Genomic DNA, 14,616 nt, shown 5'->3' with positions numbered 1-14,616 from the left:
CTCATACACCTCTTAATTAGAAAGAGGAACAAGAAATCGCTTAATCATTCTTTGTTGTAAACATAATATAAGGAACTTTCATTTTAAGATTTTTATATGATTGTAAACATTCAATAAAATAGCATTATAGAATATGACAAGAAGAACTCTGGTAAAGAAAGCATACACAAATATAATGTAATATATGTTATAGAACATGAGTTTAAAAAGATACTGGAGCATATTTATATATATCTACAACATTGAGGAAAATATACACGGAGAGAGTATAATAATTCAAAGAACACATGTATACAAAGTTATCACTACAATATATATATATATCTCTGCAGAAAATACAAATATGGCAAATCATATATAGCAAAAGGTCCAAGTGGCATGTATTGTTATGCTAATTCCTTCACAATATTCTACCTAATTTGTGACAACATTTTCACAATATATAAATGGTGATACATAAAAAGGTCAATTTTTACCAGCTATTAAAATATTTTACTAGCTTTGCCCTTAATGATAAAAGCAATGATTACTCACGAAAAAAAATTCTGCATGAAATTATCAAAAATAATTTATATTTACAACACAACTTCTAACAGATATAACTGCAAGCTCCTTTCTTACTGAATGTTCTGCATTTGAGCAAATTTTGTTAAGCCCATACTTTGTATGGTAAAACAAACAAAAAGTTCCCTGGAATCTTTAAAAACATGTAATCTATATATAAAACAATAGGTTTTGATTGAAAACCACAGAGCCCTTCTCTTTATCTAAGATGTACACTGTAGTATATTCAGTATACATATTTGGTTGTCTGGTTGGTTGGTTATAGGTTTTCTGTCTCGGTGACTCTTCATATCATTGGCAATGTCTCCCCAACAAACGTCAGTGTTATGGTGATGTTTATACACACTACATATAGACACAGTGATATACTTCTACACAGGGTACACACTACAGTGACTATCATACATCTGAAACCATAGAGCTTTACTATTCCGATTACCTAGGTTTTTGATTTGCACATGACATGTTCTAATATGTTCTTCTTTGGTTATAAGTTTCCTGGAGTTAAATCCCTATTTTTCCAGATAATACAAGTTAAGATTATAAAGCAACATAAAAATTATATAGTGAACAATAAGTGGAAGTTTTCTTTATAGAAACAACCTGCTATATCAACTAATCTAACCTACTATAAATGTGGTATTGAAATCTGACTGATAACACAGGTGATGAAACATTTTGAAAACACCATCAGAATAAAAATTGATAAAAACTGACCACTAAATCATCATGATATTGGTTTAGCAGCTAACAATTCTCACAACCAATGAATATTTACAATGTTATAACTAAAACAAATGAAGACCTTGTATCCTGTGACATTAAAACAAACAATAGCTAGATCTCAAGTGTAACAATATTGATATGTATAGCACCAGCTTGAAATAAACAATATGGTGCACTGCTGATATAATAAATCTATCTTCTTCACCTCTGGACAAGAAATCCATACATACAATGGTGATTTATCACCTTCTGTATAACTTTTACAATTTCACCTGTGTAAAGAAATGTATTAAATATAACTGCATTTCAATGACATCTATTTACATACCTATGCTTGATGCACGGTGTGTCAATCTAATTCTTTTGAAAAAAAACACCCATTCAATTCCTATTCTACATCTATATTCATTTCTATTGCATTGCGACTACAGATAGAATTTTTTGAAAGCGCTGGTACAATTTTGGTTTCACTATTACCTGTAAATACATTACAAGAATTTTAATATGTCTTGGAGTGTACAACATTATATGTAGAGTGATCGTCTCGGGCATTTTTGCAAAGAGTGTATTAGCCTGACTAAAAGTTTCAAAGTTAACATTGAACGTTTTAATAAACCCTGAAAAAAATTACTTGCAGGCATCAGAATTAAGGAGTTGTACCGTCCTGAGTAATTTACAAAGTAAGACCAGTCAATGATTGATTCTGTACAACAGAAAGCTGGTATTTCCTTACACATCAAAAGCAGCTGGTGTGTGTATTTGTGATCAGCTTCTTTGGCACTGAACATACAATACAATGAAATTAAGATAAAAACTGATTGTCTCCCAACAAGCTCTTATCACATACCAGGTGCAAGACTGGTACATGCCAAACAGATCAGAGACTTTGATCAATATGGACATTTCAAACATATCAGAGACAAAGATCACCAGTATTCCAAATCAGAGTCACCTTCATCTTGGCTCTCTGAATTACTGTCATTTGAGTTGTCAGTGTCATCACCTCCAAAGATTGTCTCTGGCTGTAACACTTTGTAAGTGGAGAACTTACTTGCCATTCTGTGTAAAAGCAGTTCAATTTTGAAATTCAATTCAGAGTCTTGTGGTAAGTTTAGACGTATAACCAAAGCCCGCAGAACAGCTTGGTTAAGACCCAGAGTCACATACTCATCATAAACATCCCAGTGCTTCAGATCTGCATTAGAATACCTGTTCTTCAGAGTCTCTGCTGGCATCAGTTTTCCAAGGGAAGACGACCCCTCCAGGAAACAGCTGTGAAATATCTTGCGTGCAGCTAATTGTTGTAGAGTTGCTGTTGTCCTCCCAAACATCGAGTTGACAAGTTTATGACTAACTGATTTTAGGTCAGAAAACTCTGGGAATTCATTCTCAATATACAATGTCATTTCCTCCACAATTTCCTTTGTGTTGAAGTAACCTAAAAATGAAGAGAAAACACAACTTCACAACCATGGTACTACATGTAAAACATTCAAACTTTACAACCATGGTACTACATGTAAAACATTCAAACTTTACAACCATGGTACTAAATGTAAAACATTCAAACTTCACAACCATGGTACTAAATGTAAAATATATTCAAACTTCACAACCATGGTACTAAATGTAAAATATATTCAAACTTCACAACCATGGTACTTAAGTAAAATATTCAAACTTCACAACCATGGTACTTAAGTAAAATATTCAAACTTCAAAACTGAAATAGCAGAGAAAAATAATGAAGAAAATACACATTTAACAATTACTTCTGTTACGTAAAAAGAGATTTTGTGGAAACCCCAGAACATTGACCTTCCCCTCCATTAAACTTCACGCCAGATTATATCTATCAGGAAAAGTCAGTCTCTGTTCAGTAATAAGCCCATCTCCTACTTTTTGAACTCCTGTACATTGGGGGATGCTTGGTAGTAGGCAAAAGCCAACATGGACCTGACTTTAGATCCTGGCCCCTGAACTTATTACCAAATAAATACAGTACTGCCGTGAAACTCCTATCTTGAAAATTCATTTTAACAGATAAAAATGAATCCCGGATTACATTTGTATTTAATTAATGAATACTGTTTCATGGCACCTGGTAACAGGAAACATTCCTGTTGTTTTTACATTATGTACAAATTCATAAAGAGGCTCTAGAATGAGAGATTATTATCTATATCACTCAGGTGAGTTAAGTCTCCATTTTTAAGATTTTAAGATATATTAACTAGAAATAAACCAATGGAAACTATGGTATGATACACAATGGTCTTCTTGAGTTACAGAACTCAGACATTAGCAAATGATTGATAGAGTATCTATCTATGGATACCACATGTTAAATGTTTGACTAATAGGTCTGTAAGTCTATTTGTAACACAATGTGACATCTATATAATGGTATAAGGTTTACACAAAGTCCACTTTTAAGTATAATGATGCTGACAAATTCTAAATGATGTCTGTCCCAGTGAAGAGCCAAGAATATCTAAATGATGTCTGTCCCAGTGTACAGCCAAGAAGATCTAAATGATGTCTGTCTCAGTGTACAGCCAAGAAGATCTAAATGATGTCTGTCTCAGTGTACAGCCAAGAAGATCTAAATGATGTCTGTCCCAGTGTACAGCCAAGAAGACCTAAATGATGTCTGTCCCAGTGTACAGCCAAGAAGATCTAAATGATGTCTGTCCCAGTGTACAGCCAAGAAGATCTAAATGATGTCTGTCCCAGTGTACAGCCAAGAAGATCTAAATGATGTCTGTCACAGGGTACAGCCAAGAAGATCTAAATGATGTCTGTCTCAGTGTACAGCCAAGAAGATCTAAATGATGTCTGTCCCAGTGTACAGCCAAGAAGATCTAAATGATGTCTGTCTCAGTGTACAGCCAAGAAGATCTAAATGATGTCTGTCCCAGTGTAGAGCCAAGATCTAAATGATGTCTGTCTCAGGGTACAGCCAAGAAGATCTAAATGATGTCTGTCCCAGTGAAGACACGTAAACTTTAGATTAGCTGACAGTTCAAAAGTGTCTTTATTGTGCTTTTATCCTTCTAAGATTTTAAAAATCAACACTACCATTAAAAAAGTGATGAAACCTTAACCAGGTCCAAGTGATTTTTGTCTGTTAATATGTCAACTACTCACCAAGATCTACCAGATGTCCAAACTGATGAGGGGCTGTAGCCAGCTTGTGATGCATGTTTTGCCAGCTCAACGTCCGCTGTATAGGAATTGACAGGAATGACGCAAATATGGGCGACAACTTCCTATCAGGGAAAAAATGTTTAGTATATAAAGATTTTGCAACTTAAATTGACTTTGAAGAAAAAAGTAAACCAAAGATTTCAAACCATCTTATTTGTTATAGCATCTTAAACAAGATATACATCTATTCTAATTCTCTATCACGAATCTAACAGACTATCCTATGTAGGATTTTCTACAGGATTCCAATCTAATGGAGCTTTATAAAAGATCATCATAGTAAACATTAAGTTTTCTCACCTTTTCTTTTTTCTGGTTTCCCACACTACACCTCTGATGGAAGGACTAGCTCCAGCCTTCAATAGTTTGTAGGAGGCATCAACATCACCCCGTATCACACAATGAAACAACGCTGTCTGACCACGCCGATTAGCTATGTTAAGCTGGAATATGTGGAATGTTATTAGATGTAACATAAAACTTTGATATTCATGCCATGTTTATTTCATTAAAATTAAAGAAAAAACAAGAGGCCCATAGGCCTTAATGGTCATCTAAAAAACAAAAACTTTCATCTGGGAGAAGGGCTATTTTTTCTACTTTGAATGAAATCTAACTAAGAAGCCGTTTTCAATGATACAGATGGTAGTTTTGGTGAGGAGTAGGTAACTGTAACAAGTGTTACCTATTTTTTGGCAGTAATGTTGGAGCTCAATCCAGCTAGTGAAACTTGAAAAGAAGTTTGAAATAGGTGTTGCACAGGAAGACCATGATTGGGCAATCGTGTTACAAAATGGCCTCCCTAGCTGATGTATTGGAGTGTTGACAAAGTAAAAAAGCACATCACTTTGTTGGCTACCTTTCCATAACATTTCCACTAATTTTTTTGGGCTCAATGACACAAGTGAAACTTGAGAAGTTTAAAATATGTTTGTCAAGATGACAGTTGGCCATCTTGGACTTCAGACAAACCAAGAATAACAGGACTTGGTCAAGACCATCTCAGGATCATTTCAGGCAAGATTGAGCTCAATGCCACTGGTGAAACTTCAAATGGTCAGGTGGTGCCATCCAGCCACCCCATCCTTATTCATACCCAATGTACCATCTGACAACCCCATCCTTAACAATACCCAATGTACCATCTAACCACCCCATCCTTATTCATACCCAATGTACCATCTGACCACCCCATCCTTATTCATACCCAATGTACCATCTAACCACCCCATCCTTATTCATACCCAATGTACCATCTAACCACCCCATCCTTATTAATACCCAATGTAAATGTACCCAATGTACTGACCACCCCATCCTTACCCATCCTTATTCATACCCAATGTACCATCTGACCACCCCATCCTTATTAATACTAAACGTACCATCTGACCACCCCATCCTTATCAATACCCAATGTACCATCTAACCACCCCATCCTTATCCATACCCAATGTACCATCTGACCACCCCATCCTTATTCATACCCAATGTACCATCTGACCACCCCATCCTTATTCATACCCAATGTACCATCTAACCACCCCATCCTTATTAATACTAAACGTACCAACTGACCAACCCATCCTTATTCATACCCAATGTACCATCTGACCACCCCATCCTTATTAATACAATACCCAATGTACCATCTAACCACCCCATCCTTATTAATAGTGAATGTACCATCTGACCACCCCATCCTTATTCATACCCAATGTACCATCTGACCACCCCATCCTTATCAATACCCAATGTACCATCTAACCACCCCATCCTTATTCATACCCAATGTACCATCTGACCACCCCATCTTTATTCATACCCAACGTACCAAATGACCACCCCATCCTTATTCATACCCAATGTACCATCTGACCACCCCATCCTTATTCATACCCAATGTACCATCTGACCACCCCATCCTTATCAATACCCAATGTACCATCTGACCAACCCATCCTTATTAATACAAAAAGTACCATCTGACCAACCCATCCTTATTCATACCCAATGTACCATCTAACCACCCCATCCTTATTAATACCCAATGTACCATCTGACCACCCCATCCTTATCAATACCCAATGTACCATCTGACCACCCCATCCTTATCAATACCCAATGTACCATCTGACCACCCCATCCTTATTCATACCCAATGTACCATCTTACCACCCCATCCTTATTCATACCCAATGTACCATCTGACCACCCCATCCTTATTCATACCCAATGTACCATCTGACCACCCCATCCTTATAAATACCCAATGTACCATCTGACCACCCCATCCTTATAAATACCCAATGTACCATCTAACCACCCCATCCTTATTAATACCCAATGTACCATCTAACCACCCCATCCTTATTAATACTAATGTACCATCTGACCACCCCATCCTTATCAATACCCAATGTACCATCTAACCACCCCATCCTTATCCATACCCAATGTACCATCTGACCACCCCATCCTTATTAATACTAAACGTACCAACTGACCAACCCATCCTTATTCATACCCAATGTACCATCTGACCACCCCATCCTTATCAATACCATCTAACCACCCCATCCTTATTCATACCCAATGTACCATCTAACCACCCCATCCTTATCAATACCCAATGTACCATCTAACCACCCCATCCTTATTAATATCTAACCACCCCATCCTTATTAATACTAAACGTACCAACTGACCAACCCATCCTTATTCATACAAAACACACCATCTGACCACCCCATCCTTATCAATACTAAATGTACCAACTGACCAACCCATCCTTATTCATACCCAATGTACCATCTGACCACCCCATCCTTATCAATACCCAATGTACCATCTGACCACCCCATCCTTATTCATACCCAATGTACCATCTAACCACCCCATCCTTATTCATACCCAATGTACCATCTAACCACCCCATCCTTATTCATACCCAATGTACCATCTAACCACCCCATCCTTATCAATACCCAATGTACCATCTAACCACCCCATCCTTATCCTTATTCATACCCAATGTACCAACTGACCACCCCATCCTTATCCTTATTCATACCCAATGTACCATCTGACCACCCCATCCTTATCAATACCCAATGTACCATCTAACCACCCCATCCTTATCAATACCCAATGTACCATCTGACCACCCCATCCTTATCAATACCCAATGTACCATCTAACCACCCCATCCTTATTCATACCCAATGTACCATCTGACCACCCCATCCTTATCAATACCGAATGTACCATCTGACCACCCCATCCTTATTCATACCCAATGTACCATCTGACCACCCCATCCTTATCAATACCCAATGTACCATCTGACCACCCCATCCTTATCAATACCCAATGTACCATCTGATCACCCCATCCTTATTAATAGTGAATGTACCATCTGACCACCCCATCTTTATCAATACCCAATGTACCATCTAACCACCCCATCCTTATTAATACCGAATGTACCATCTGACCACCCCATCCTTATTCATACCCAATGTACCATCTGACCACCCCATCCTTATTCATACCCAATGTACCAACTAACCACCCCATCCTTATCCATACCCAATGTACCATCTAAACCCCATCCTTATTCATACAAAACACACCAACTGACCAACCCATCCTTATTCATACCCAATGTACCATCTGACCACCCCATCCTTATCAATACTAAATGTACCAACTGACCAACCCATCCTTATTCATACCCAATGTACCATTCCTTATTCATACCCAATGTACAACCCCATCCTTATTCATACCCAATGTACCATCTGACCACCACCCCATCCTTATTCAATACCCAATGTACCATCTAACCACCCCATCCTTATTAATACCCAATGTACCAATGTACCAATTCATACCCAATGTACCACCCCATCCTTATCCTTATTCATACCCAATGTACCATCTGACCACCCCATCCTTATTCATACCCAATGTACCATCTAACCACCCCATCCTTATTCATACCCAATGTACCATCTAACCACCCCATCCTTATTCATACCCAATGTACCATCTAACCACCCCATCCTTATCAATACCCAATGTACCATCTGACCACCCCATCCTTATTCATACCCAATGTACCATCTGACCACCCCATCCTTATTCATACCCAATGTACCATCTGACCACCCCATCCTTATCAATACCCAATGTACCATCTAACCACCCCATCCTTATTCATACCCAATGTACCATCTAACCACCCCATCCTTATTCATACCCAATGTACCATCTAACCACCCCATCCTTATCAATACCCAATGTACCATCTAACCACCCCATCCTTATTAATACTAAACGTACCAACTGACCAACCCATCCTTATTCATATCCAATGTACTATCTAACCACCCCATCCTTATTAATACTAAACGTACCAACTGACCAACCCATCCTTATTCATACCCAATGTACCATCTGACCACCCCATCCTTATCAATACCCAATGTACCATCTAACCACCCCATCCTTATTAATACCCAATGTACCATCTGACCACCCCATCCTTATTAATACTAAACGTACCAACTGACCAACCCATCCTTATTCATACCCAATGTACCATCTGACCACCCCATCCTTATTCATACCCAATGTACCATCTGACCAACATACTTAATAAAACACAATGTACCATCTAACCACCCCATCCTTATTCATACCCAATGTACCATCTGACCACCCCATCTTTATTCATACCCAACGTACCAAATGACCACCCCATCCTTATTCATACCCAATGTACCATCTGACCACCCCATCCTTATCAATACCCAATGTACCATCTGACCACCCCATCCTTATCAATACCCAATGTACCATCTAACCACCCCATCCTTATTCATACCCAATGTACCATCTGACCACCCCATCCTTATCAATACCCAATGTACCATCTGACCACCCCATCCTTATTCATACCCAATGTACCATCTAACCACCCCATCCTTATCAATACCCAATGTACCATCTGACCACCCCATCCTTATTCACCATCTGACCACCCCATCCTTATACCCAATGTACCATCTACCCCATCCTTATCACCCAATGTATCCTTATCAATACCCAAAAACCATCTGACCACCCCATCTCCTTATTAAACCCAATGTTTACCCAATACCAACTGACCAACCCATCCTTATTCATACCCAATGTACCATCTGACCACCCCATCCTTATTAATACTAAACGTACCATCTGACCACCCCATCCTTATCAATACCCAATGTACCATCTAGTCGTCGCTGGTCGGTGACAGGTCCTCCAGGTAGTCATACATATCAGACACGGAGATGTCACACATGACCAGGAGAGGAGAACTGCCCTCTGTATCCAGGGCATTCAGGTTACCCCCATTTTCTACCAGGAGTTTCAGCAGGCGATTGTCATAGCTAAATATTGATGTTTTGTGTAGAGGTGTTAACTTGGAAAGATCAGCAACGTTTGCATCTCCACCGTGGGCTGTAAAGACAGAAAGGACAAAACATTGCAGATAAATTTGTAAAATTTAAGAACTGAAGTATTTCAATATATACATGTATTTTACTTCATACTAAAGAACTGCAGCCTTTATATCAATGTCCTTATATACTTAACTGGTGAGTCCTCTAGTTCTCTAAGTTACCCATTGAAACATTTAAATTCAAAACTATAATGTTATAAGATCTTGTCAAAATACAGAATTGAAGACATTTAGAATAATTACAATGGTCCAGATCTGTTTAGATTAAGAAATATATTCTTATATTTTTATATCAAAAGGAATGAGTGTACATGTTATAAAATTATCATATTCTATATCCACAATATTGATTTAAACATTTTTTATGAAAACATTCTGTCATAAATATGAAATTAAATATCTGATCCATCACATATTTTTACTGAAGGTAAATTTTAAATTATCTTATACAGCTTCAAATTTAAGTGTCATTTGGAGAGTGTCATTTTTATCATGCTGTCTTTATACAATATACAGATATGATAACTTATTCTTGTACAGCTTGGTCTCCTGACCTATACAGTATTTGTACCTACAAGCATTGATCTGTAGCCCACTAGCTGTACTGTGTTGAGTCATACTTACTGAGGATTACAAACATGATATCCTCCACATGTTCTATGACCTCCTCCAGTGTGGTAAGGTACTGTTTGTTAAGGCCTACCACCACATCAATGTGAGGATCCCAGCCACAATGATAGGTCGTCCTACATAGCAAGGTCACGATTAGAGGAAATCACAGTGAAATCATCGTCATACTGACTCAAAATCAGATTTAGTTTGTATCACAAATCAAAACATAAATTGAATGGATTGGATGGATAAAAGTTTCTCTTTAATCACAAGTAATGTTGACAGTAGAACTTTGAACATCACGATTAGGTTTCCTAGACACAAAGATTGTTAGAAGATGTATTGGTTACTATTAACTCATCTATTACAACTCCATCATACATTCTATCTAAATATCCTGTAACCATACCATAGTGATTTTTTATACAATGTATAAATGTATATAAACCTAGTATTTATCTATGACTTGGTTTTAAATAGTCCTATTAGTTACCCTAGACAACCAGACCAGTGGAGACTAGGATTAAATGGATTAATGTAAGATAATCTGTATATGTTACTCTCAACTTACCATGGTTCATTTCCATAGTGGTGTCTGTGTTTTGTGAGGTCGTTGTAGAAATCTGTGAGCAGTTCTAATGGACTGAGACCAGGACTTTCAAATTCAGAACCAAAATAAGTCTGAAAAAATAAATTGAATTCCTGTAATATTGTGACCATGAATATTTGTTAAAAGTGTAAGTGCCATCCATTTATACTAAAATTCATTACTAATAATTCATAATGTGACCAGTCATTAGAAATGAAAATAAATGAAGTCATTTATTCTCATTAGAAGCACTGGAGCTATAACAACATTTTTGCACATTGGCATTCAGAATGAATAATAAGATTTTGATCTGACCTTACACCTTAAGAGATTTGACCTCTGTTACTAGTTTTCTTTCAGCCTTAGGGAGTTCACTTTGATAAATTCTAACATGTCTGAAATATTTTGTTTCTGATCATATTCACAAGGTTTTCTAAGATAAAAAGATTGAGAGATTGACGATCCATTCTTTCATTCACTCAATTCATTCATTCAGACAGACAGAAAAGCCATTCTACAACCTGTCAATGAGAGACATACTCGTGATGTTGGGTATGGTAACAAAATACTGCAATAAGTAACAGGATTTACTGACTTAAATTTCAAAATCCTAAACCAAAATTTCATCAAAACAGATGCTACAGTGAAAAATCTTACCCTGAATACTGAAATTATAAATCTTAACATGCCCTTTTGAGATTGGAAAGATTATCAATTCATTCCATTCCTACAACAGTGTGAACTTACAGTGGGAACTCTAAAATTGACATTTGCTCCATGCTCTATCATTAGTTTTGCCAGGTAAAGGTTTCTTGGTCGCACTCTCTTCTCTTCTTCATCCATACCACACAGACAGATAAACAAGGGCGTCCTCTGGTAACAACCTGAAAGATATTAACGTTACTTAAAAGTTGTGATATACAACAGGATATTAACCTTTCTTTATCATCTGGAAAACTTTATGAAACATTCAGTAATTTAAGACAGAAAATAATTGGCCTATCCAAGAGAAAAAGATTGTTTACAATATTTATTGAAGTAAATGAGACTGTCAACTTTAAATGTGGTTATGAAAATATAGTATATATGGGACTAAAAATTCTAAATGGAAAAAGAAAAACTTTTCTTCCAGCATTCAAATAGGTTAATATTACACAATCCACATTTCAAAGAACTATTTTTTCATTTTTCAAAAGCAATCAAATGTTTTAAATCTTGATAAGAATGCAACTATAATTTTGAGACACTCTAGTACTAGAACACTGGTAGCCAGATCCATGTTTATATATAATTTTACCTTCATCTAAAAAAGATGGGTTATTAGTATCTCTGATGAGTTTTTCTGCAGTCACAAAGTTTCCCTGTTCTAATGCTCGTGTCAAGTTGGTCTCATTGATTCCAAACTCCACGTGGAACACTCCTCCCGCCATTGTGTCACTTCACCACTTATATGTTACTCTTTTAGGCCTAGGCACTCTGTAACATAATCATTTTGTATGTCAACATTGGAAATAGAAAGGACCTTTATTGGGCAGGATATAATTCAATGTCTATAAAGTTTACATTGTGAGTGCACAACTGAATGGTAGTCTGGATAAGTGGATTGTAATAACCTTTCCACTTTATTGAGAGAGGTATATATGTAGATCAACTTGCCGGGTAAAAACAATCTGCTTTGTTTTAGTTTCCTTTTGTGGCATGATCTTTTTGTAAGGAAACCTGGCTTACATTTAATTATAAAATGCCTAAAAAATACATGTGTTCCAAACAAATCTGCCAGAAGAAAAAGGGCTGGTCAGAAGGAAGTTCTTTTTATTGTGTAAATAGTTTTTATTAAGGATAGTTAGAAAGATTCTTGACTTTGATAGCCCTTCCTTGAAAATTGTCAAATAACTTATGGGTAGGCCATAATATAACGTCAGTTGTACATGTGTTATTGGAAACCTGAGATATGGTCCAGAAATAGATTGCATTTTACGTCCCTTAGGAAAAATCATTTTAGGCCTAACATTTAATTTGGTTTCAAATGTCAGACAAGAGACAAGGTTCTACACATCTCTGATAAAAACAATTACATATCTACCAAAACTGTGATATCACGAGATAAACTGGACATTAACTGGCACTATCAAATTATCTCCCTTGTTTGCCATATGTATAATGGCCTATGCAGAATATTTGTACTGTTTTTACAAATCCAGCAATAGTGAATAAGTGTGCTTATGATATCATGGTAATCTTTCCTAAAAGTAAGGGAGTTTACCAGAGGACCTTGCTTTGCTGTATACCATTTCTGAAATGAATTTCTGAACAGCTGGCACTTGTTCAATAGATCTGAATCTCATGATGTGAATGATGCACTAAACATGAAATCAAGAAACTGAACTTTTTGACTTCAATATATCCTAGGATATTTAGAGTGCTAATTATTCTGATACACCAAAGAGGTTGGAAAGCAGTGTGGAAGACAAAATTTTTTTGTATTTTCTTAATCTTTTTAGATCTACCTGTACATTAGTAAGAACAAATTTTATTAGTCTTCTTCATTCAGTTATTAATAGTTGGAAGTTTAAGCTAATCAGAAATGTTAATCAAAGACACGAATTTTAGACCCTGTGAAGAAATGTAAAATATATGTTGGTAATTCATAGATAATATAATATACTGAATACGTTCAGATAATAAACGTTAGACCTATGCAAAATAACTAGTTTTAATATGATTAAATCAAAACAAAACAATACCAACGCCAAGCGCAAACATCTACAATGCTTCGCAAATTAGGAATTTTCGTCCTACCGCAGTGTTGTGATAGATCAACAGGCAGTTTGACGAAACCCATCAAAATATCCTAATGATGTGGTATCGATAACCAAATAGTAGATAATATTTTCATGATCAACTTGACCTCATCATAAATACAAACCTCTTTGTGTATGAGACAGATCATCAATAATTCATAGACTGCCCGACCGTTAAAACAGCATGCTATAATGCTCCCACGGTACCTCTACCTGTCATAAACAAAGCTACTGCTTTTCTTGACATGCGCATACCAGATGAAAACAAAAAGTTCGCATTTCCGCTACTTTCGTTTTGCGAGGTTTGTCTCCCTTTGAACACTTGCTCGAATAGTGTAATATTTTTATTCTTTTGGATATTGCGTCTAAAAAAATCTGAAAACTAATCCTGATACCTTTTATATGTTTGAAGATATATAAATAATGCCATTTACCAAAGAAGTTTTACATTATGTCAATTAATAATTTATAAATAAAATTCATTTCCCTTGACAACATGATGACGCCGGAAAGTGCGATGTGTTTTCTATTCGTGATAACCCACAGCATTATTTAGATAATATACTTTACTAAAGCGTTTAATCTCAATCAATTAAGAAAAATAT

At 36.5% G+C, this 14,616-nt stretch overlaps 1 protein-coding gene across 1 annotated transcript; it reads right to left on the bottom strand.

Moving 5' to 3' along the window:
• Nucleotides 1-223: 223 nt before the first annotated feature.
• Nucleotides 224-14,201, bottom strand: LOC132555891 (uncharacterized). The gene is made up of 9 exons (XM_060220272.1): nt 14,137-14,201; nt 12,508-12,686; nt 11,958-12,094; nt 11,193-11,302; nt 10,634-10,755; nt 9,854-10,008; nt 4,801-4,943; nt 4,441-4,562; nt 224-2,728 (listed from the first exon to the last, which is right to left on the bottom strand). Exons 2-9 carry the CDS (start codon nt 12,638-12,640, stop codon nt 2,217-2,219), a joined length of 1,434 nt encoding a protein of 477 aa, XP_060076255.1. The 5' UTR covers nt 12,641-12,686; nt 14,137-14,201; the 3' UTR covers nt 224-2,216.
• Nucleotides 14,202-14,616: the final 415 nt, after the last annotated feature.

Source organism: Ylistrum balloti, unplaced genomic scaffold (assembly GCF_031769215.1).
Source record: "Ylistrum balloti isolate Yb309-2 unplaced genomic scaffold, AGI_CSIRO_Ybal_v1 Utg370522, whole genome shotgun sequence".
Lineage (NCBI taxonomy): Eukaryota > Metazoa > Mollusca > Bivalvia > Pectinida > Pectinidae > Ylistrum > Ylistrum balloti.
The sequence above is the reverse complement of the archived record's forward strand: the minus strand, read 5'-3'. Positions and strand labels throughout refer to the sequence as shown.